A 21,473-nucleotide genomic window follows, 5' to 3' on the forward strand; every position below is an offset into this window, starting at 1 on the left:
AAAGTCACCACACCAGCAGCTCAGGGCCGGTCAGGTGCAGAGTTCAAAGTGGTGCCCAAAACACATAGGCTAGAATGGAGAGAAGGGGGTGCCCCGGTTCCGGTCTGCTTGCAGGTAAGTACCCGCGTCTTCGGAGGGCAGACCAGAGGGGTTTTGTAGGGCACCGGGGGGGACACAAGCCCACACAGAAATTTCACCCTCAGCGGCGCGGGGGCGGCCGGGTGCAGTGTAGAAACAGGCGTCGGGTTCGCAATGTTAGTCTATGAGAGATCTCGGGATCTCTTCAGCGCTGCAGGCAGGCAAGGGGGGGGTTCCTCGGGGAAACCTCCACTTGGGCAAGGGAGAGGGACTCCTGGGGGTCACTTCTCCAGTGAAAGTCCGGTCCTTCCGGTCCTGGGGGCTGCGGGTGCAGGGTCTCTCCCAGGCGTCGGGACTTTAGATTCAAAGAGTCGCGGTCAGGGGAAGCCTCGGGATTCCCTCTGCAGGCGGCGCTGTGGGGGCTCAGGGGGGACAGGTTTTGGTACTCACAGTATCAGAGTAGTCCTGGGGTCCCTCCTGAGGTGTTGGATCTCCACCAGCCGAGTCGGGGTCGCCGGGTGCAGTGTTGCAAGTCTCACGCTTCTTGCGGGGAGCTTGCAGGGTTCTTTCAAAGCTGCGGGAAAACAAAGTTGCAGCCTTTCTTGGAGCAGGTCCGCTGTCCTCGGGAGTTTCTTGTCTTTTCGAAGCAGCGGCAGTCCTCAGAGGATGTCGAGGTCGCTGGTCCCTTTGGAAGGCGTCGCTGGAGCAGGATCTTTGGAAGGCAGGAGACAGGCCGGTGAGTTTCTGGAGCCAAGGCAGTTGTTGTCTTCTGGTCTTCCTCTGCAGGGGTTTTCAGCTAGGCAGTCCTTCTTCTTGTAGTTGCAGGAATCTAATTTTCTAGGGTTCAGGGTAGCCCTTAAATACTAAATTTAAGGGCGTGTTTAGGTCTGGGGGGTTAGTAGCCAATGGCTACTAGCCCTGAGGGTGGGTACACCCTCTTTGTGCCTCCTCCCAAGGGGAGGGGGTCACAATCCTAACCCTATTGGGGGAATCCTCCATCTGCAAGATGGAGGATTTCTAAAAGTTAGAGTCACTTCAGCTCAGGACACCTTAGGGGCTGTCCTGACTGGCCAGTGACTCCTCCTTGTTTTTCTCATTATTTTCTCCGGCCTTGCCGCCAAAAGTGGGGCCTGGCCGGAGGGGGCGGGCAACTCCACTAGCTGGAGTGTCCTGCTGGGTTGGCACAAAGGAGGTGAGCCTTTGAGGCTCACCGCCAGGTGTGACAATTCCTGCCTGGGGGAGGTGTTAGCATCTCCACCCAGTGCAGGCTTTGTTACTGGCCTCAGAGTGACAAAGGCACTCTCCCCATGGGGCCAGCAACATGTCTCGGTTTGTGGCAGGCTGCTAAAACTAGTCAGCCTACACAGATAGTCGGTTAAGTTTCAGGGGGCACCTCTAAGGTGCCCTCTGGGGTGTATTTTATAAGAAAATGTACACTGGCATCAGTGTGCATTTATTGTGCTGAGAAGTTTGATACCAAACTTCCCAGTTTTCAGTGTAGCCATTATGGTGCTGTGGAGTTCGTGTTTGACAAACTCCCAGACCATATACTCTTATGGCTACCCTGCACTTACAATGTCTAAGGTTTTGTTTAGACACTGTAGGGGTACCATGCTCATGCACTGGTACCCTCACCTATGGTATAGTGCACCCTGCCTTAGGGCTGTAAGGCCTGCTAGAGGGGTGGCTTACCTATACTGCATAGGCAGTGAGAGGCTGGCATGGCACCCTGAGGGGAGTGCCATGTCGACTTACTCGTTTTGTCCTCACTAGCACACACAAGCTGGTAAGCAGTGTGTCTGGGCTGAGTGAGAGGTCTCCAGGGTGGCATAAGACATGCTGCAGCCCTTAGAGACCTTCCTTGGCATCAGGGCCCTTGGTACTAGAAGTACCAGTTACAAGGGACTTATCTGGATGCCAGGGTCTGCCAATTGTGGATACAAAAGTACAGGTTAGGGAAAGAACACTGGTGCTGGGGCCTGGTTAGCAGGCCTCAGCACACTTTCAATTGTAAACATAGCATCAGCAAAGGCAAAAAGTCAGGGGGCAACCATGCCAAGGAGGCATTTCCTTACACAACCCCCCCCCCCAAACGAAAGAGGATGAGACTAACCTTTCCCAAGAGAGTCTTCATTTTCTAAGTGGAAGAACCTGGAAAGGCCATCTGCATTGGCATGGGCAGTCCCAGGTCTGTGTTCCACTATAAAGTCCATTCCCTGTAGGGAGATGGACCACCTCAACAGTTTAGGATTTTCACCTTTCATTTGCATCAGCCATTTGAGAGGTCTGTGGTCAGTTTGAACTAGGAAGTGAGTCCCAAAGAGGTATGGTCTCAGCTTCGTCAGGGACCAAACCACAGCAAAGGCCTCCCTCTCAATGGCACTCCAACGCTGCTCCCTGGGGAGTAACCTCCTGCTAATGAAAGCAACAGGCTGGTCAAGGCCATCATCATTTGTTTGGGACAAAACTGCCCCTATCCCATGTTCAGAGGCATCAGTCTGCACAATGAACTGCTTAGAATAATCTGGAGCTTTTAGAACTGGTGCTGAGCACATTGCTTGTTTCAGGGTGTCAAAGGCCTGTTGGCATTCCACAGTCCAGTTCACTTTCTTGGGCATTTTCTTGGAGGTGAGTTCAGTGAGGGCTGTCACAATGGATCCATATCCCTTCACAAACCTCCTGTTATACCCAGTCAAGCCAAGGAATGCCCTGACTTGAGTCTGGGTTTTTGGAGCTACCCAGTCCAGAATAGTCTGGATCTTGGGTTGGAGTGGCTGAACTTGGCCTCCACCTACAAGGTGGCCCAAGTAAACCACAGTTCCCTGCCCTATCTGGCATTTGGATGCCTTGATAGAGAGGCCTGCAGATTGCAGAGCCTTCAAAACCTTCTTCAGGTGGACCAGGTGATCCTGCCAGGTGGAGCTAAAGACAGCAATATCATCAAGATAAGCTGTGCTAAAGGACTCCAAGCCAGCAAGGACTTGATTCACCAACCTTTGGAAGGTGGCAGGGGCATTCTTTAAACCAAAGGGCATAACAGTAAACTGATAATGCCCATCAGGTGTGGAGAATGCTGTTTTCTCTTTGGCTCCAGGTGCCATTTTTATTTGCCAGTACCCTGCTGTCAAGTCAAAGGTACTTAGGAATTTGGCAGCACATAATTTGTCTATGAGCTCATCAGCTCTTGGAATTGGATGAGCATCTGTCTTGGTGACAGAATTGAGCCCTCTGTAGTCCACACAAAACCTCATCTCTTTCTTTCCATCTTTGGTGTGAGGTTTGGGGACTAAGACCACTGGGCTAGCCCAGGGGCTGTCAGAGCGCTCAATTACTCCCAATTCCAGCATCTTGTGGACTTCCACCTTGATGCTTTCCTTAACATGGTCAGACTGTCTAAAGATTTTGTTTTTGACAGGCATGCTGTCTCCTGTGTCCACATCATGGGTACACAGGTGTGTCTGACCAGGGGTTAAGGAGAAGAGTTCAGGAAACTGTTGTAGGACTCTCCTACAATCAGCTTGCTGTTGGCCAGAGAGGGTGTCTGAGTAGATCACTCCATCTACTGTGCCATCTTTTGGGTCTGATGACAGAAGATCAGGGAGAGGTTCACTCTCTGCCTCCTGATCCTCATCTGTTACCATCAACAGATTGACATCAGCCCTGTCATGGAAGAGCTTAAGGCGGTTCACATGGATCACCCTCTTGGGGCTCCTGCTTGTGCCCAGGTCCACCAGGTAGGTGACCTGACTCTTCCTCTCTAGCACTGGGTAAGGGCCACTCCATTTGTCCTGGAGTGCCCTGGGAGCCACAGGCTCCAGAACCCAGACTTTCTGCCCTGGTTGGAACTCAACCAGTGCAGCCTTTTGGTCATACCAAAACTTCTGGAGCTGTTGGCTGGCCTCAAGGTTTTTGGTTGCCTTTTCCATGTACTCTGCCATTCTAGAGCGAAGGCCAAGTACATAGTCCACTATGTCCTGTTTAGGCTCATGGAGAGGTCTCTCCCAGCCTTCTTTAACAAGAGCAAGTGGTCCTCTTACAGGATGACCAAACAGAAGGTCAAAGGGTGAGAATCCTACTCCCTTCTGTGGCACCTCTCTGTAAGCGAAAAGCAGGCATGGCAAGAGGACATCCCATCTCCTTTTGAGTTTTTCTGGGAGCCCCATGATCATGCCTTTTAATGTCTTGTTGAATCTCTCAACCAAGCCATTAGTTTGTGGGTGGTATGGTGTAGTGAATTTATAAGTCACTCCACACTCATTCCACATGTGCTTTAGGTATGCTGACATGAAGTTGGTACCTCTGTCAGACCCACCTCCTTAGGGAAACCCACTCTGGTAAAGATACCAATGAGGGCCTTGGCTACTGCAGGGGCAGTAGTCGACCTAAGGGGAATAGCTTCAGGATACCTGGTAGCATGATCCACTACTACCAGGATATACATATTTCCTGAGGCTGTGGGAGGTTCTAGTGGACCAACTATGTCCACACCCACTCTTTCAAAGGGAACCCCCACCACTGGAAGTGGAATGAGGGGGGCCTTTGGATGTCCACCTGTCTTACCACTGGCTTGACAGGTGGGGCAGGAGAGGCAAAACTCCTTAACCATGTTGGACATATTGGGCCAGTAGAAGTGGTTGACTAACCTCTCCCACGTCTTGGTTTGTCCCAAATGTCCAGCAAGGGGAATGTCATGGGCCAATGTTAGGATGAACTTCCTGAACAGCTGAGGCACTACCACTCTCCTAGTGGCACCAGGTTTGGGGTCTCTGGCCTCAGTGTACAGGAGTCCATCTTCCCAATAGACCCTATGCGTTCCATTTTTCTTGCCTTTGGACTCTTCAGCAGCTTGCTGCCTAAGGCCTTCAAGAGAGGGACAGGTTTCTTGTCCCTTACACAGCTCCTCCCTTGAGGGTCCCCCTGGGCCTAAGAGCTCAACCTGATAAGGTTCAAGCTCCAAAGGCTCAGTTCCCTCAGAGGGCAGAACTTCTTCCTGAGAAGAGAGGTTCCCTTTCTTTTGCTGTGTTGCAGTTGGTTTCCCAACTGACTTTCCTGTTCTCTTGGTAGGCTGGGCCATTCTTCCAGACTCCAGCTCTACTTGTTCACCCTGTGCCTTGCATTGTGCTCTTGTTTTCACACACACCAGTTCAGGGATACCCAGCATTGCTGTATGGGTTTTTAGTTATACCTCAGCCCATGCTGAGGACTCCAGGTCATTTCCAAGCAGACAGTCCACTGGGATATTTGAGGAGACCACCACCTGTTTCAGGCCATTGACCCCTCCCCATTCTAAAGTAACCATTGCCATGGGATGTACTTTTCTCTGATTGTCAGCGTTGGTGACTGTGTAAGTTTTTCCAGTCAGGTATTGGCCAGGGGAAACCAGTTTCTCTGTCACCATGGTGACACTGGCACCTGTATCCCCCAGGCCCTCTATTCTAGTCCCATTAATTAAGAGTTGCTGTCTGTATTTTTGCATGTTAGGCGGCCAGACAGCTAGTGTGGCTAAATCCACCCCACCCTCAGAAACTAGAGTAGCTTCAGTGTGGACCCTGATTTGCTCTGGGCACACTGTTGATCCCACTTGGAGACTAGCCATACCAGTGTTACCTGGATGGGAGTTTGGAGTGGAACCTTTCTTGGGACAGGCCTTGTCTCCAGTTTGGTGTCCATGCTGTTTACAGCTATGACACCAGGCCTTTTTGGGATCAAAGTTTTTACCCTTGTACCCATTGTTTTGTGAAGAGGCTCTGGGCCCACCCTCCTGTGCAGGTTTTTGGGGGCCTGTAGAAGACTCTTTACTATTTTTAGTTTTGGTTGTCTCATCACCCTTCCCCTGGGGAGTCTTTGTGACCCATTTCTTTTGGTCACCCCCTGTTGAAGTCTTGGACACCCTTGTCTTGACCCAATGGTCCGCCTTCTTTCCCAATTCTTGGGGAGAAATTGGTCCTAGGTCTACCAGATGCTGATGCAGTTTATCATTGAAACAATTACTTAACAGGTGTTCTTTCACAAATAAATTGTACAGCCCATCATAATTACTTACACCACTGCCTTGAATCCAACCATCTAGTGTTTTCACTGAGTAGTCAACAAAGTCAACCCAGGTCTGGCTCGAGGATTTTTGAGCCCCCCTGAACCTAATCCTGTACTCCTCAGTGGAGAATCCAAAGCCCTCAATCAGGGTACCCTTCATGAGGTCATAAGATTCTGCATCTTTTCCAGAGAGTGTGAGGAGTCTATCCCTACACTTTCCAGTGAACATTTCCCAAAGGAGAGCACCCCAGTGAGATCTGTTCACTTTTCTGGTTACACAAGCCCTCTCAAAAGCTGTGAACCACTTGGTGATGTCATCACCATCTTCAAATTTTGTCACAATCCCTTTGGGGATTTTCAACATGTCAGGAGAATCTCTGACCCTATTTATGTTGCTGCCACCATTGATGGGTCCTAGGCCCATCTCTTGTCTTTCCCTTTCTATGGCTAGGAGCTGTCTCTCTAAAGCCAATCTTTTGGCCATTCTGGCTAACAGGAGGTCATCTTCACTGAGAGCATCCTCAGTGATTTCAGAAATGTGGGACCCTCCTGTGAGGGACTCACTATTTCTGACTAACACAGTTGGAGACAGGACTTGAGGGGTCCTGTTCTCCCTATTTAGGACTGGAGGAGGGACATTGGCCTCCAAGTCACTAATTTCTTCCTCTGTGAGGTCATCATCAGAGGGGTTGGCTTTTTCAAACTCTGCCAACAGCTCCTGGAGCTGAATTTTGGTAGGTCTGGAGCCAATGGTTATTTTTTTGATATTACAGAGAGACCTTAGCTCCCTCATCTTAAGATGGAGGTAAGGTGTGGTGTCGAGTTCCACCACATTCATCTCTGTATCAGACATTATTTTGCTAAGAGTTGGAAGACTTTTTAAAGAATCTAAAACTGTTTCTAGAATCTAATTTCAAACTTTTAACAAACTTTTAAACTCTAAAAGACAATGCTAAACAGGGACTTAACACACAAGGCCCTAGCAGGACTTTTAAGAATTTAGAAAAATTTCAAATTGCAAAAATGAATTTCTAATGACAATTTTGGAATTTGTCGTGTGATCAGGTATTGGCTGAGTAGTCCAGCAAATGCAAAGTCTTGTACCCCACCGCTGATCCACCAATGTAGGAAGTTGGCTCTGTATGTGCTATTTCAAAGTAAGGAATAGCATGCACAGAGTCCAAGGGTTCCCCTTAGAGGTAAGATAGTGGCAAAAAGAGATAATACTAATGCTCTATTTTGTGGTAGTGTGGTCGAGCAGTAGGCTTATCCAAGGAGTAGTGTTAAGCATTTGTTGTACATACACATAGACAATAAATGAGGTACACACACTCGGAGACAAATCCAGCCAATAGGTTTTTGTATAGAAAAATATCTTTTCTTAGTTTATTTTAAGAACCACAGGTTCAAATTCTACATGTAATATCTCATTCGACAGGTATTGCAGGTAAGTACTTTAGGAACTTCAAATCATAAAAATTGCATGTATACTTTACAAGTTATTGACAAATAGCTGTTTTAAAAGTGGACACAGTGCAATTTTCACAGTTCCTGGGGGAGGTAAGTTTTTGTTAGTTTTACCAGGTAAGTAAGACACTTACAGGGTTCAGTTCTTGGTCCAAGGTAGCCCACCGTTGGGGGTTCAGAGCAACCCCAAAGTCACCACACCAGCAGCTCAGGGCCGGTCAGGTGCAGAGTTCAAAGTGGTGCCCAAAACACATAGGCTAGAATGGAGAGAAGGGGGTGCCCCGGTTCCGGTCTGCTTGCAGGTAAGTACCCGCGTCTTCGGAGGGCAGACCAGAGGGGTTTTGTAGGGCACCGGGGGGGACACAAGCCCACACAGAAATTTCACCCTCAGCGGCGCGGGGGCGGCCGGGTGCAGTGTAGAAACAGGCGTCGGGTTCGCAATGTTAGTCTGAGAGATCTCGGGATCTCTTCAGCGCTGCAGGCAGGCAAGGGGGGGGTTCCTCGGGGAAACCTCCACTTGGGCAAGGGAGAGGGACTCCTGGGGGTCACTTCTCCAGTGAAAGTCCGGTCCTTCCGGTCCTGGGGGCTGCGGGTGCAGGGTCTCTCCCAGGCGTCGGGACTTTAGATTCAAAGAGTCGCGGTCAGGGGAAGCCTCGGGATTCCCTCTGCAGGCGGCGCTGTGGGGGCTCAGGGGGGACAGGTTTTGGTACTCACAGTATCAGAGTAGTCCTGGGGTCCCTCCTGAGGTGTTGGATCTCCACCAGCCGAGTCGGGGTCGCCAGGTGCAGTGTTGCAAGTCTCACGCTTCTTGCGGGGAGCTTGCAGGGTTCTTTCAAAGCTGCGGGAAAACAAAGTTGCAGCCTTTCTTGGAGCAGGTCCGCTGTCCTCGGGAGTTTCTTGTCTTTTCGAAGCAGGGGCAGTCCTCAGAGGATGTCGAGGTCGCTGGTCCCTTTGGAAGGCGTCGCTGGAGCAGGATCTTTGGAAGGCAGGAGACAGGCCGGTGAGTTTCTGGAGCCAAGGCAGTTGTTGTCTTCTGGTCTTCCTCTGCAGGGGTTTTCAGCTAGGCAGTCCTTCTTCTTGTAGTTGCAGGAATCTAATTTTCTAGGGTTCAGGGTAGCCCTTAAATACTAAATTTAAGGGCGTGTTTAGGTCTGGGGGGTTAGTAGCCAATGGCTACTAGCCCTGAGGGTGGGTACACCCTCTTTGTGCCTCCTCCCAAGGGGAGGGGGTCACAATCCTAACCCTATTGGGGGAATCCTCCATCTGCAAGATGGAGGATTTCTAAAAGTTAGAGTCACTTCAGCTCAGGACACCTTAGGGGCTGTCCTGATTGGCCAGTGACTCCTCCTTGTTTTTCTCATTATTTTCTCCGGCCTTGCCGCCAAAAGTGGGGCCTGGCCGGAGGGGGCGGGCAACTCCACTAGCTGGAGTGTCCTGCTGGGTTGGCACAAAGGAGGTGAGCCTTTGAGGCTCACCGCCAGGTGTGACAATTCCTGCCTGGGGGAGGTGTTAGCATCTCCACCCAGTGCAGGCTTTGTTACTGGCCTCAGAGTGACAAAGGCACTCTCCCCATGGGGCCAGCAACATGTCTCGGTTTGTGGCAGGCTGCTAAAACTAGTCAGCCTACACAGATAGTCGGTTAAGTTTCAGGGGGCACCTCTAAGGTGCCCTCTGGGGTGTATTTTATAAGAAAATGTACACTGGCATCAGTGTGCATTTATTGTGCTGAGAAGTTTGATACCAAACTTCCCAGTTTTCAGTGTAGCCATTATGGTGCTGTGGAGTTCGTGTTTGACAGACTCCCAGACCATATACTCTTATGGCTACCCTGCACTTACAATGTCTAAGGTTTTGTTTAGACACTGTAGGGGTACCATGCTCATGCACTGGTACCCTCACCTATGGTATAGTGCACCCTGCCTTAGGGCTGTAAGGCCTGCTAGAGGGGTGGCTTACCTATACTGCATAGGCAGTGAGAGGCTGGCATGGCACCCTGAGGGGAGTGCCATGTCGACTTACTCGTTTTGTCCTCACTAGCACACACAAGCTGGTAAGCAGTGTGTCTGGGCTGAGTGAGAGGTCTCCAGGGTGGCATAAGACATGCTGCAGCCCTTAGAGACCTTCCTTGGCATCAGGGCCCTTGGTACTAGAAGTACCAGTTACAAGGGACTTATCTGGATGCCAGGGTCTGCCAATTGTGGATACAAAAGTACAGGTTAGGGAAAGAACACTGGTGCTGGGGCCTGGTTAGCAGGCCTCAGCACACTTTCAATTGTAAACATAGCATCAGCAAAGGCAAAAAGTCAGGGGGCAACCATGCCAAGGAGGCATTTCCTTACAGGCGTCGACTCCATCTTCGATTGTTTTCTTTCCGCCATCGGGTTCGGATGTGTTCCTGTCGCTCCGAGTTTCGGAACGGAAAGATAGCTGAAAACTGAAGATTTTCGACGGTATCGTTGCGATCCGGTTCGAGATAAACACACACGACGACGCATTGAACATCGAAGCGCTTCGGGGTAGATTTCGGCACACCGTCGGGGCCTAGTCGGCCCGACCGCGTGGAGAACAACGCCGATGGAACGGACCCCGTTTCGATTCTGCCCTGAATGCCACAACAAATATCCTTATACGGACCAACACTCGGTCTGTAACCTGTGCCTGTCACCCGAGCACAGCGAAGAATCCTGTGAGGCCTGTCGGGCGTTCCGGTCCCGAAAAACTCTGCGCGACCGTCGAGCGAGAAGACTGCAGATGGCGTCCACGCCAAAAGAGCATCGACAGTTCGAGACAGAAGAGGAACAGGAGGAATCCTTTTCCATCCAGGATTCAGACTCCGACGAACTCGACAATACAGAAACTGTGAGTAAGACGTCGAGATCAGAACTTAAAAAAGGCAAAAAGGCCCAGGGGACGCCACTGCCAACCGGCCATGGCTCAACCCAAATTACCGGTGACCAACAATCGGCACCGAAAAAGGCCCATTCAGTGTCGAGATCGTCCGACTCCGGTCGAGACACCGGCACGCAGCCTCCTCGGGACCGAGAGAGTGCTAAAGAGAAGCATCGACACCGAGAGTTCGGTGTCGACACGGATCGACGCCGAGACAGTGGCGCCGAAGACCATAGGGACCAAGATTTTTCGGCACAAAAGAAGAGGAAGGTTACCTCGGAGCCGAAAAGACAAACAACAGGGTTTTCGGAGCCGAAAAAAGCACCAACAGACCCAGTTTCAGGCTCCTATACTGAAGAGCATTCTATGTCTTCACAAATGAAAAAACACAGATTCGAACAGGAACTGCAATCCACTGAAGTGGATCACACGCAAAAGCGTATCTTTATTCAGCAGGGGACAGGGAAGATCAGTACCCTTCCACCTGTCAAAAGAAAGAGAACACTTCAGTTTATAGCACTAGAGGCTCCTCAGCAACGAACAGCAAAGAAGGTAACACCTCCTCCCTCGCCTCCACCTGTAACTCCGGCTTCACCAACTTACACCCCGTCACATTCGCCAGCTCACACCGCCATGAGCCACGATGACCAAGATCAAGACGCGTGGGACTTGTACGATGCACCAGTGTCTGATAACAGCCCAGACACATACCCAACTAGGCCATCACCACCTGAGGACAGCACAGCCTATTCACAAGTGGTGGCTAGAGCAGCACAGTTCCATAATGTGGAACTACACTCTGAACAAGTAGAGGATGACTTTTTATTTAACACCCTCTCCTCCACCCACAGCTCCTACCAAAGCCTGCCTATGCTCCCAGGCATGCTACGCCATGCAAAGGAAATCTTCAAGGAACCAGTTAAAAGTAGGGCAGTAACGCCTAGAGTGGATAAAAAGTATAAGGCGCCTCCTACGGACCCTGTATTCATCACCTCTCAGCTGCCACCAGACTCTGTGGTGGTAGGGGCTGCCAGAAAACGGGCAAATTCACACACTTCTGGGGATGCACCTCCCCCAGATAAAGAAAGCACAAAGTTCGATGCAGCCGGGAAGAGGGTCGCTGTCCAAGCAGCAAACCAGTGGCGCATCGCAAACTCACAAGCGCTGCTAGCGCGATACGACAGAGCCCACTGGGATGAGATGCAGCATCTCATTGAACATCTCCCAAAAGATCTACAAAAAAGAGCAAAACAGGTTGTTGAGGAGGGTCAAAACATTTCCAACAATCAAATACGCTCCTCTATGGATGCAGCAGACACAGCCGCAAGGACCATTAATACGTTGGTTACCATCCGTAGGCACGCATGGCTCAGAACGTCTGGATTCAAGCCAGAAATTCAGCAGGCAGTACTTAACATGCCAGTAAACGAAAAACTTCTGTTCGCTCCGGAGGTCGACACAGCCATAGAAAAGCTCAAAAAGGACACTGACACTGCCAAGGCCATGGGCGCACTCTACTCCCCGCAGAGCAGAGGATCTTATACCACCTTCCGCAAAACACCTTTTAGAGGAGGGTTTCGGGGTCAGGCCACACAAGCTAGTACCTCACAGTCCGCACCGTCCACCTACCAGGGACAGTACAGGGGAGGCTTTCGGGGCCAGTATAGAGGAGGGCAATTCCCTAGGAATAGAGGAAGATTTCAAAGCCCCAAAACCACTACCAACAAGCAGTGACTCACACGTCACTCACCCCCCCCACACAACACCAGTGGGGGGAAGGATAAGTCAATATTACGAAGCATGGGAGGAAATAACTACAGACACATGGGTCCTAGCAATTATCCAACATGGTTATTGCATAGAATTCCTGCAATTCCCTCCAGACATACCACCAAAATCACAAAATTTATCAAAACACCATTCACAGCTTCTAGAGATAGAAGTTCAAGCACTACTGCAAAAAAATGCAATAGAATTAGTACCAAGCACACAAATAAACACAGGAGTTTATTCACTGTACTTTTTGATACCAAAAAAGGACAAAACACTGAGACCAATTCTAGACCTCAGAGTAGTAAACACATTCATCAAATCAGACCACTTTCACATGGTCACACTACAAGAAGTGTTACCATTGCTCAAAAAACACAACTACATGACAACCCTAGACCTCAAAGACGCATATTTCCATATACCAATACATCAATCACACAGAAATTATCTAAGGTTTGTATTCAAAGGAATACATTACCAATTCAAAGTATTGCCTTTTGGTTTAACAACCGCTCCAAGAGTATTCACAAAATGCCTAGCAGTAGTCGCTGCACACATCAGAAGGCAGCAAATACATGTATTCCCGTATCTAGACGACTGGCTAATCAAAACCACTTCGCTCACACAATGCTCAAACCACACAAATCAAGTCATACAAACCCTCTACAAACTAGGGTTCACCGTCAACTTTGCAAAATCCAACATTCAGCCAAGCAAAGTACAGCAATATCTAGGAGCCATAATAGACACGACAAAAGGTGTAGCAACGCCAACTCCACAAAGAATTCACAATTTCAACAGAGTCATTCAACACATGTCTCCAAATCAGACAATACAAGCAAGAACAATACTACAGCTCCTAGGCATGATGTCCTCATGCATAGCCATTTTCCCAAACGCAAGACTGCACATGAGGCCCTTACAACAGTGCCTAGCCTCACAGTGGTCTCAAGCACAGGGTCACCTTCTAGATCTGGTGTTAATAGACCGCCAAACTTACCTCTCGCTTCTATGGTGGAACAGTATAAATTTAAACAAAGGGCGGCCTTTCCAAGACCCAGTGCCACAGTACGTAATAACAACAGATGCTTCCATGACAGGGTGGGGAGCACATCTCAATCAACACAACATAAGAGGACAATGGAACATACATCAAACAAAACTGCATATAAATCATCTAGAATTATTAGCAGTTTTTCAAGCACTAAAAGCTTTCCAACCAATCATAATCCACAAATACATCCTTGTCAAAACAGACAACATGACAACGATGTATTATCTAAACAAACAAGGAGGAACACATTCAACGCAGTTAAGCTTATTAGCTCAAAACATATGGAAGTGGGCAATCCACCATCAAATTCGTCTAATAGCACAGTTTATTCCAGGGATCCAGAATCAACTAGCAGACAATCTCTCTCGAGATCACCAGCAAGTCCACGAATGGGAAATCCACCCACAAATTCTAAACACCTACTTCACACTCTGGGGAACACCTCAAATAGACTTATTTGCAACAAAAGAGAACGCAAAATGCCAAAACTTCGCGTCCAGATACCCACACAAGCAATCCCAAGGCAATGCCCTATGGATGAACTGGTCAGGAATATTTGCTTACGCTTTTCCTCCTCTCCCTCTCCTTCCTTATCTAGTAAACAAATTGAGTCAAAACAAACTCAAACTCATTTTAATAGCACCAACGTGGGCAAGACAACCCTGGTACACAACACTGCTAGATCTCTCTGTAGTACCCCACATCAAGCTGCCCAACAAACCAGATCTGTTAACGCAACACAACCAACAGATCAGACACCCAGATCCAGCATCGCTGAATCTAGCAATCTGGCTCCTGAAATCCTAGAATTCGGACACTTACAACTTAGCCAAGAGTGTATGGAAGTCATAAAGCAGGCCAGAAGGCCATCCACTAGACACTGCTACGCAAGTAAGTGGAAAAGATTTGTTTGTTACTGCCATCATAATCAGATACAACCACTACACGCAACTCCAAAACATATAGTAAATTACTTGCTCCATTTACAAAAAGCAAAGCTAGCCTTCTCTTCTATTAAAATACACCTTGCAGCAATATCTGCATACCTGCAGACTACCTATTCAACTTCCTTGTATAGGATACCAGTCATCAAAGCATTCATAGAAGGTCTTAAAAGAATTATACCACCAAGAACACCACCTGTTCCTTCATGGAACCTAAACGTGGTCCTAACAAGACTCATGGGCCCACCTTTCGAACCCATGCACTCTTGCGGAATACAATTCCTAACCTGGAAAGTTGCCTTTCTCATCGCCATTACATCTCTGAGAAGAGTAAGTGAAATTCAAGCGTTCACAACACAAGAACCTTTTATACAAATACATAAAAATAAGGTCGTCCTACGACCTAATCCTAAATTTTTACCAAAAGTTATTTCACCGTTCCATCTAAATCAAACGGTAGAACTACCAGTTTTTTTCCCACAGCCAGATTCTGTGGCTGAAAGAGCACTACATACATTAGATGTCAAAAGAGCATTAATGTACTACATTGACAGAACAAAGAACATCAGAAAGACTAAACAGCTATTTATTGCATTCCAAAAACCTCATGCAGGTAACCCAATATCAAAACAAGGTATAGCCAGATGGATAGTTAAATGCATCCAAATCTGCTACCTTAAAGCAAAAAGACAACTGCCCATTACTCCCAGGGCACATTCAACAAGGAAAAAAGGTGCTTCAATGGCCTTTTTAGGAAACATCCCAATGCATGAAATATGTAAGGCAGCCACATGGACTACGCCTCACACATTCACCAAACACTACTGTATAGATGTGCTATCCGCACAACAAGCTACAGTAGGTCAAGCTGTATTAAGAACTCTATTTCAGACAACTTCTACTCCTACAGGCTAAACCACCGCTTATGGGGAAATAACTGCTTACTAGTCTATGCAGAACATGTGTATCTACAGCGACAGATGCCATCGAACTGAAAATGTCACTTACCCAGTGTACATCTGTTCGTGGCATCAGTCGCTGAGATTCACATGTGCCCACCCACCTCCCCGGAAGCCTGTAGCAGTTCAGAAGTTACCTTCAATTTTGTACATTTGTATATATATTATTTAAACCTTTAATAGGTACATACTTACACATTTCATTGCGCGGGCACTATTACTATAGTACAACTCCTACCTCACCCTCTGCGGGGAAAACAATTGAAGATGGAGTCGACGCCCATGCGCAATGAGCACAGAAGGAGGAGTCACTCGGTCCCGTGACTTGAAAATACTTCTTCGAAGAAAAACAACTTGTAACACTCCGACCCAACACCAGATGGCGAGCTATTGCAGAACATGTGAATCTCAGCGACTGATGCCACGAACAGATGTACACTGGGTAAGTGACATTTTCATTCCAAGGCGACGCTCACTTTTTTGTCTTGAGTGGACAAAACTGCCCAGAGTTCTCAAGAAGATCAGAAACGACCGGGCCCAAGTCATCTTGGTGGCTCAGGACTGGGCACGGAGAGTATGGTATCCAGAGCTATTGACCATGGCCACCGATCCTCCACTCAGACTGCCTCTTTGGGCGGATCTTCTGTCGCAGCAACAGGGGACGGTTCTCCACCCGATCCTGTCCAATCTCCGCCTCAATGCGTGGAGATAGAGCTTTTGATCTTTCACCTGAAGTCTGTGATGTTATCTTGGCAGCCAGGCGTCCCTCCACCAAAACGGTATACGCCTGTTGTTGGCATAAATTTGTGGCATGGTGTACCAAAAAATTTGTCGATCCCCTCTGAGGTTCTTTTGTTCATTCTTTCTTTCACCCAGCAGGGCTCTGCTTTGGGCACCCTCAAAGGATATTTATCAGCCATTTCGGCCTTTCTTAGGCTACCTGATCAGCCCTCACTCTTTAAATCTCCTATTGTGAATAGATTTCTTGAAGGTCTCACCCATTTATTTCCTCCCGCTCCATTTATCATACCTCAGTGGGACCTCAATCTTGTCCTAACTTACTTAATGTGTACTCCCTTTGAGCCAATGCACAATTACCCTTTACGGCTTCTCACTTTCAAGACAGTTTTTCTTATTGATTACTTCTGCTCCCAGAGTGAGTGAGCTTTATGCCCTTTCTTCCAAGCCTCCAGTCTTTTCTGTGCACCCTGACAAAGTAGTGTTGTGCACTAAGGCTTCCTTTCTTACCAAGGTTGTTTCGCCTTTTCCTGTAGGCCAGTCCATCACCTTGCCTACTTTTTACGCAGCCCCACATCCTTCCCATGAGGAGGAGAGACTCCACCGTCTGGACCCAAAAAGAGGGTTGGCGTTCTATCTTAATTGTACTAAAGATTTCCGGTTGGACGATCAACTCTTTGTCGGGTATGTGGGTATGAAAAAAAGAAAGGTGGTGCAAAAATCATCTCTCGATGGATACTTCTTTGCATCAAAATATGCTACGCTTTGGCCAAGAAGCAATGCCCTGAGGGCTTGCACTCTCATTCCACCAGAGCGATTGCTGCTTCCACTGTGTTAACACATGGAGTTCCTGTCCTGGATATCTGCCAGGCAGCTACATGGGCATCCCTGCACACATTTACTAAACACTACTGCCTGGACAGTCAGGTCTGTCGGGGCGGCTACTTTGGGCGTTCGGTCCTACAGGACGTTCTAATATGATCTTGGTTCGATGCCCACCTCCGAAGATGGCATTGCTTGAGTATCTATTCTAAGGTAAGGAATCTGTAACTATAAGTCTCTGTCAGATATGCAAGTTAGTTACCTTCTGTAACGAAATATCTGGTAGAGACATATTCTAATTGCAGATTCCTTACTGACCCACACATCCTCCCTGCTTGTGAACTGATTTTGAGAGACAGGGATTCCCCCCTTCAGGTCCTTAGCTCTGGCGCACCCATCTCATTGTTCTTAGCGGCTCTGCGCTTTCGCGTTGAAAGTCATTCAAAGAAACTGGCGTCTCTGCGCTGAGGCGGCGTCTCTGTACTACTTCTGCCGTCATCACGGCGACTACGACGCCTGCGCAGTCAACCGACACCACCTACCAACGCACAAGGGTATTGCTCGAAGAAAAAATCTCCAGATCCAGTCTGCAACTAGAATGTCTCTACCAGATATTTTGTTACCGAACGTAAGTAACTTGTACTTCACACACAGGACCCTGTCAAAGTGCTGTGTACTTTGTGGTGTCACACTGCATAGGGCTGCGCCTTTGTCTGTTGGAGGCGTGTGATTAATGTCAGCAGCCCAAAAGTGCTCACTAACACCTATACTCCCCTTCACAGATGCAGATGAGAGTAGAGCAGATGCCCTGGAGGGAGCAGCAGGGGAAGCACTCAGCACGCCAATTGTCCTGTCCATGGAGCAGTCCGAGGAAGTCAGGCGTAAAATAATTGTCTTGGAGCAGAGAATACGGGAACTGAAGGTAACACCTGTCAATTTAGATATATGCATTTGTGTACAAATCATAAGAGATTGTGTAAAAGACTGTGTGCACTCGCATGGAAATCATGAAAACCCTAAACGAAGCAAAGGCTGTGTGCTCTCCCAGAGGAACCATTAAAACCCTACGTGCACACAAGGTCTGCATGATATTTGCTATGCGCACAAACTAAATTTGAACCATAAAATATGCTTTAAATGCACACACTAAAGAACTTCAAAAGTCTATTATATTTATGTACTCATTTGCACACAAGCACAGGAACTAAGAAAGTTTCACATGAGCATATATACAGACATGATTTTGTTACATGACACATAAAATAGGACCATGTTTGAGCTCTGCTAGCCTTGTATGCTTCCCATTGATAAACCCTAATTTTACCACATGCTTTTTATTTGTAGACAAACTAACATTTCAAATGCAGCTGCATGAGTACTTCTTGAATACTATCACATGCACTTTTAGGTTGCCTCACTAGGCTGTCCCAGGACTCATTTTACAAGCTGGATATGAACCTGATGGTTCCTTGAAAACACTACCTCTTTCAGCAACCACCCTAGACGCCTATATGATCTGAGCTCCAAAGTGCCCCTTTAGCTTTGCTGCAAAGTGCTCGAGTCCTGTATAGTAGGATTACATGGATGACTATTTCTAGGATACAATTTCCTTGGGTGATCCCAAGGTGGACCTTACTACCACAGATGCTTGAGCGAGCAAAGTTTGAAAGGAATACTTTTGTTTCAAGAAAAATAGTATAAGTTGGCTTGTGAAGTAAAATGATTTGAAATAGTTGCAGAGTCTCAGCTGTTTAAAACAACTTCCTAGTTTAAATAGAACACTTGGGGAGATACTTGAAAAGATTCAACAATGATAAAAAATTATTTATTTCGTTGCAGATAGATTCGGCTTTCAGACTGGTGGTATTTGACATTCATCCATCCTTCCTCTTCCATTACTTCCTAAAAGTAGAGTACAATTACCTGTGAAACATTACATTTTGCGAGTGAAATCTCTTCTAGGTTCACATGTTGTAGGAAGCTGTCTCTGTATAACCTATATCAAAATGAGATCTGGTGTGCACAGAGTGCAGGGGTTGCCCAAGAGGCGTGACAGAGACAATAATAGAAAATACTAATGCTCTATTTGTGGGAGTGTGGTCGAGCATTTATGCTTATCAGAGGGTAGTGTTAAGCATCTGTTGTAGATACACAAGCAATAAGTGAAAACACACACTCAATGACTTCACTCTAGACCAATAGGTTTTTAAATAGAAAAATATTATTTTGTTGATATATTTCTAGAACCACAAAATTCATTTAGCAGGTGTAGGAAGTTGGCTCTGTATGTGCTATTTCAAAGTAAGGAATAGCATGCACAGAGTCCAAGGGTTCCCCTTAGAGGTAAGATAGTGGCAAAAAGAGATAATACTAATCCTCTATTTTGTGGTAGTGTGGTCGAGCAGTAGGCTTATCCAAGGAGTAGTGTTAAGCATTTGTTGTACATACACATAGACAATAAATGAGGTACACACACTCAGAGACAAATCCAGCCAATAGGTTTTTGTATAGAAAAATATATTTTCTTAGTTTATTTTAAGAACCACAGGTTCAAATTCTACATGTAATATCTCATTCGAAAGGTATTGCAGGTAAGTACTTTAGGAACTTCAAATCATCAAAATTGCATGTATACTTTTCAAGTTATTCACAAATAGCTGTTTTAAAAGTGGACACAGTGCAATTTTCACAGTTCCTAGGGGAGGTAAGTATTTGTTAGGTTAACCAGGTAAGTAAGACACTTACAGGGCTTAGTTCTTGGTCCAAGGTAGCCCACCGTTGGGGGTTCAGAGCAACCCCAAAGTCACCACACCAGCAGCTCAGGGCCGGTCAGGAGCAGAGTTCAAAGTGGTGCCCAAAACACATAGGCCAGAATGGAGAGAAGGGGGTGCCCCGGTTCCGGTCTGCTTGCAGGTAAGTACCCGCGTCTTCGGAGGGCAGACCAGGGGGGTTTTGTAGGGCACCGGGGGGGACACAAGCCCACACAGAAATTTCACCCTCAGCAGCGCGGGGGCGGCCGGGTGCAGTGTAGAAACAGGCGTCGGGTTCGCAATGTTAGTCTATGAGAGATCTCGGGATCTCTTCAGCGCTGCAGGCAGGCAAGGGGGGGATTCCTCGGGGAAACCTCCACTTGGGCAAGGGAGAGGGACTCCTGGGGGTCACTTCTCCAGTGAAAGTCCGGTCCTTCCGGTCCTGGGGGCTGCGGGTGCAGGGTCTCTCCCAGGCGTCGGGACTTTAGGTTCAAAGAGTCGCGGTCAGGGGAAGCCTCGGGATTCCCTCTGCAGGCGGCGCTGTGGGGGCTCAGGGGGGACAGGTTTTTGTACTCACAGTCTTAGAGTAGTCCTGGGGTCCCTCCTGAGGTGTTGGATCGCCACCAGCCGAGTCGGGGTCGCCGGGTGCAGTGTTGCAAGTCTCACGCTTCTTGCGGGGAACTTGCAGGGTTCTTTAAAGCTGCTGGAAACAAAGTTGCAGCTTTTCTTGGAGCAGGTCCGCTGTCCTCGGGAGTTTCTTGTCTTTTCGAAGCAGGGGCAGTCCTCAGAGGATGTCGAGGTCGCTGGTCCCTTTGGAAGGCGTCGCTGGAGCAGGATCTTTGGAAGGCAGGAGACAGGCCGGTGAGTTTCTGGAGCCAAGGCAGTTGTCGTCTTCTGGTCTTCCTCTGCAGGGGTTTTCAGCTAGGCAGTCCTTCTTCTTGTAGTTGCAGGAATCTAATTTTCTAGGGTTCAGGGTAGCCCTTAAATACTAAATTTAAGGGCGTGTTTAGGTCTGGGGGGTTAGTAGCCAATGGCTACTAGCCCTGAGGGTGGGTACACCCTCTTTGTGCCTCCTCCCAAGGGGAGGGGGTCACAATCCTAACCCTATTGGGGGAATCCTCCATCTGCAAGATGGAGGATTTCTAAAAGTTAGAGTCACTTCAGCTCAGGACACCTTAGGGGCTGTCCTGACTGGCCAGTGACTCCTCCTTGTTTTTCTCATTATTTTCTCCGGCCTTGCCGCCAAAAGTGGGGCCTGGCCGGAGGGGGCGGGCAACTCCACTAGCTGGAGTGTCCTGCTGGGTTGGCACAAAGGAGGTGAGCCTTTGAGGCTCACCGCCAGGTGTGACAATTCCTGCCTGGGGGAGGTGTTAGCATCTCCACCCAGTGCAGGCTTTGTTACTGGCCTCAGAGTGACAAAGGCACTCTCCCCATGGGGCCAGCAACATGTCTCGGTTTGTGGCAGGCTGCTAAAACTAGTCAGCCTACACAGATAGTCGGTTAAGTTTCAGGGGGCACCTCTAAGGTGCCCTCTGGGGTGTATTTTACAATAAAATGTACACTGGCATCAGTGTGCATTTATTGTGCTGAGAAGTTTGATACCAAACTTCCCAGTTTTCAGTGTAGCCATTATGGTGCTGTGGAGTTCGTGTTTGACAAACTCCCAGACCATATACTCTTATGGCTACCCTGCACTTACAATGTCTAAGGTTTTGTTTAGACACTGTAGGGGTACCATGCTCATGCACTGGTACCCTCACCTATGGTATAGTGCACCCTGCCTTAGGGCTGTAAGGCCTGCTAGAGGGGTGTCTTACCTATGCTGCATAGGCAGTGAGAGGCTGGCATGGCACCCTGAGGGGAGTGCCATGTCGACTTACTCGTTTTGTCCTCACTAGCACACACAAGCTGGCAAGCAGAGTGTCTGTGCTTAGTGAGAGGTCTCCAGGGTGGCATAAGACATGCT

At 48.2% G+C, this 21,473-nt stretch overlaps 1 protein-coding gene across 9 annotated transcripts in view; it reads left to right on the plus strand.

The window, feature by feature from the left end:
- The window catches only part of ARHGEF1 (Rho guanine nucleotide exchange factor 1), a 579,253-nt gene that overhangs the window by 489,551 nt on the left and 68,229 nt on the right, over nucleotides 1-21,473 (plus strand). For all 9 annotated transcript variants that reach the window (XM_069201362.1, XM_069201364.1, XM_069201365.1 and 6 more), the window contains one exon: nucleotides 17,540-17,679. In XM_069201362.1, the coding sequence (XP_069057463.1) occupies nucleotides 17,540-17,679 (140 nt within the window). The remainder of the gene's footprint in view (nucleotides 1-17,539; nucleotides 17,680-21,473) is intronic.

Source organism: Pleurodeles waltl, chromosome 7 (assembly GCF_031143425.1).
Source record: "Pleurodeles waltl isolate 20211129_DDA chromosome 7, aPleWal1.hap1.20221129, whole genome shotgun sequence".
Taxonomy (NCBI): Eukaryota; Metazoa; Chordata; class Amphibia; order Caudata; family Salamandridae; genus Pleurodeles; species Pleurodeles waltl.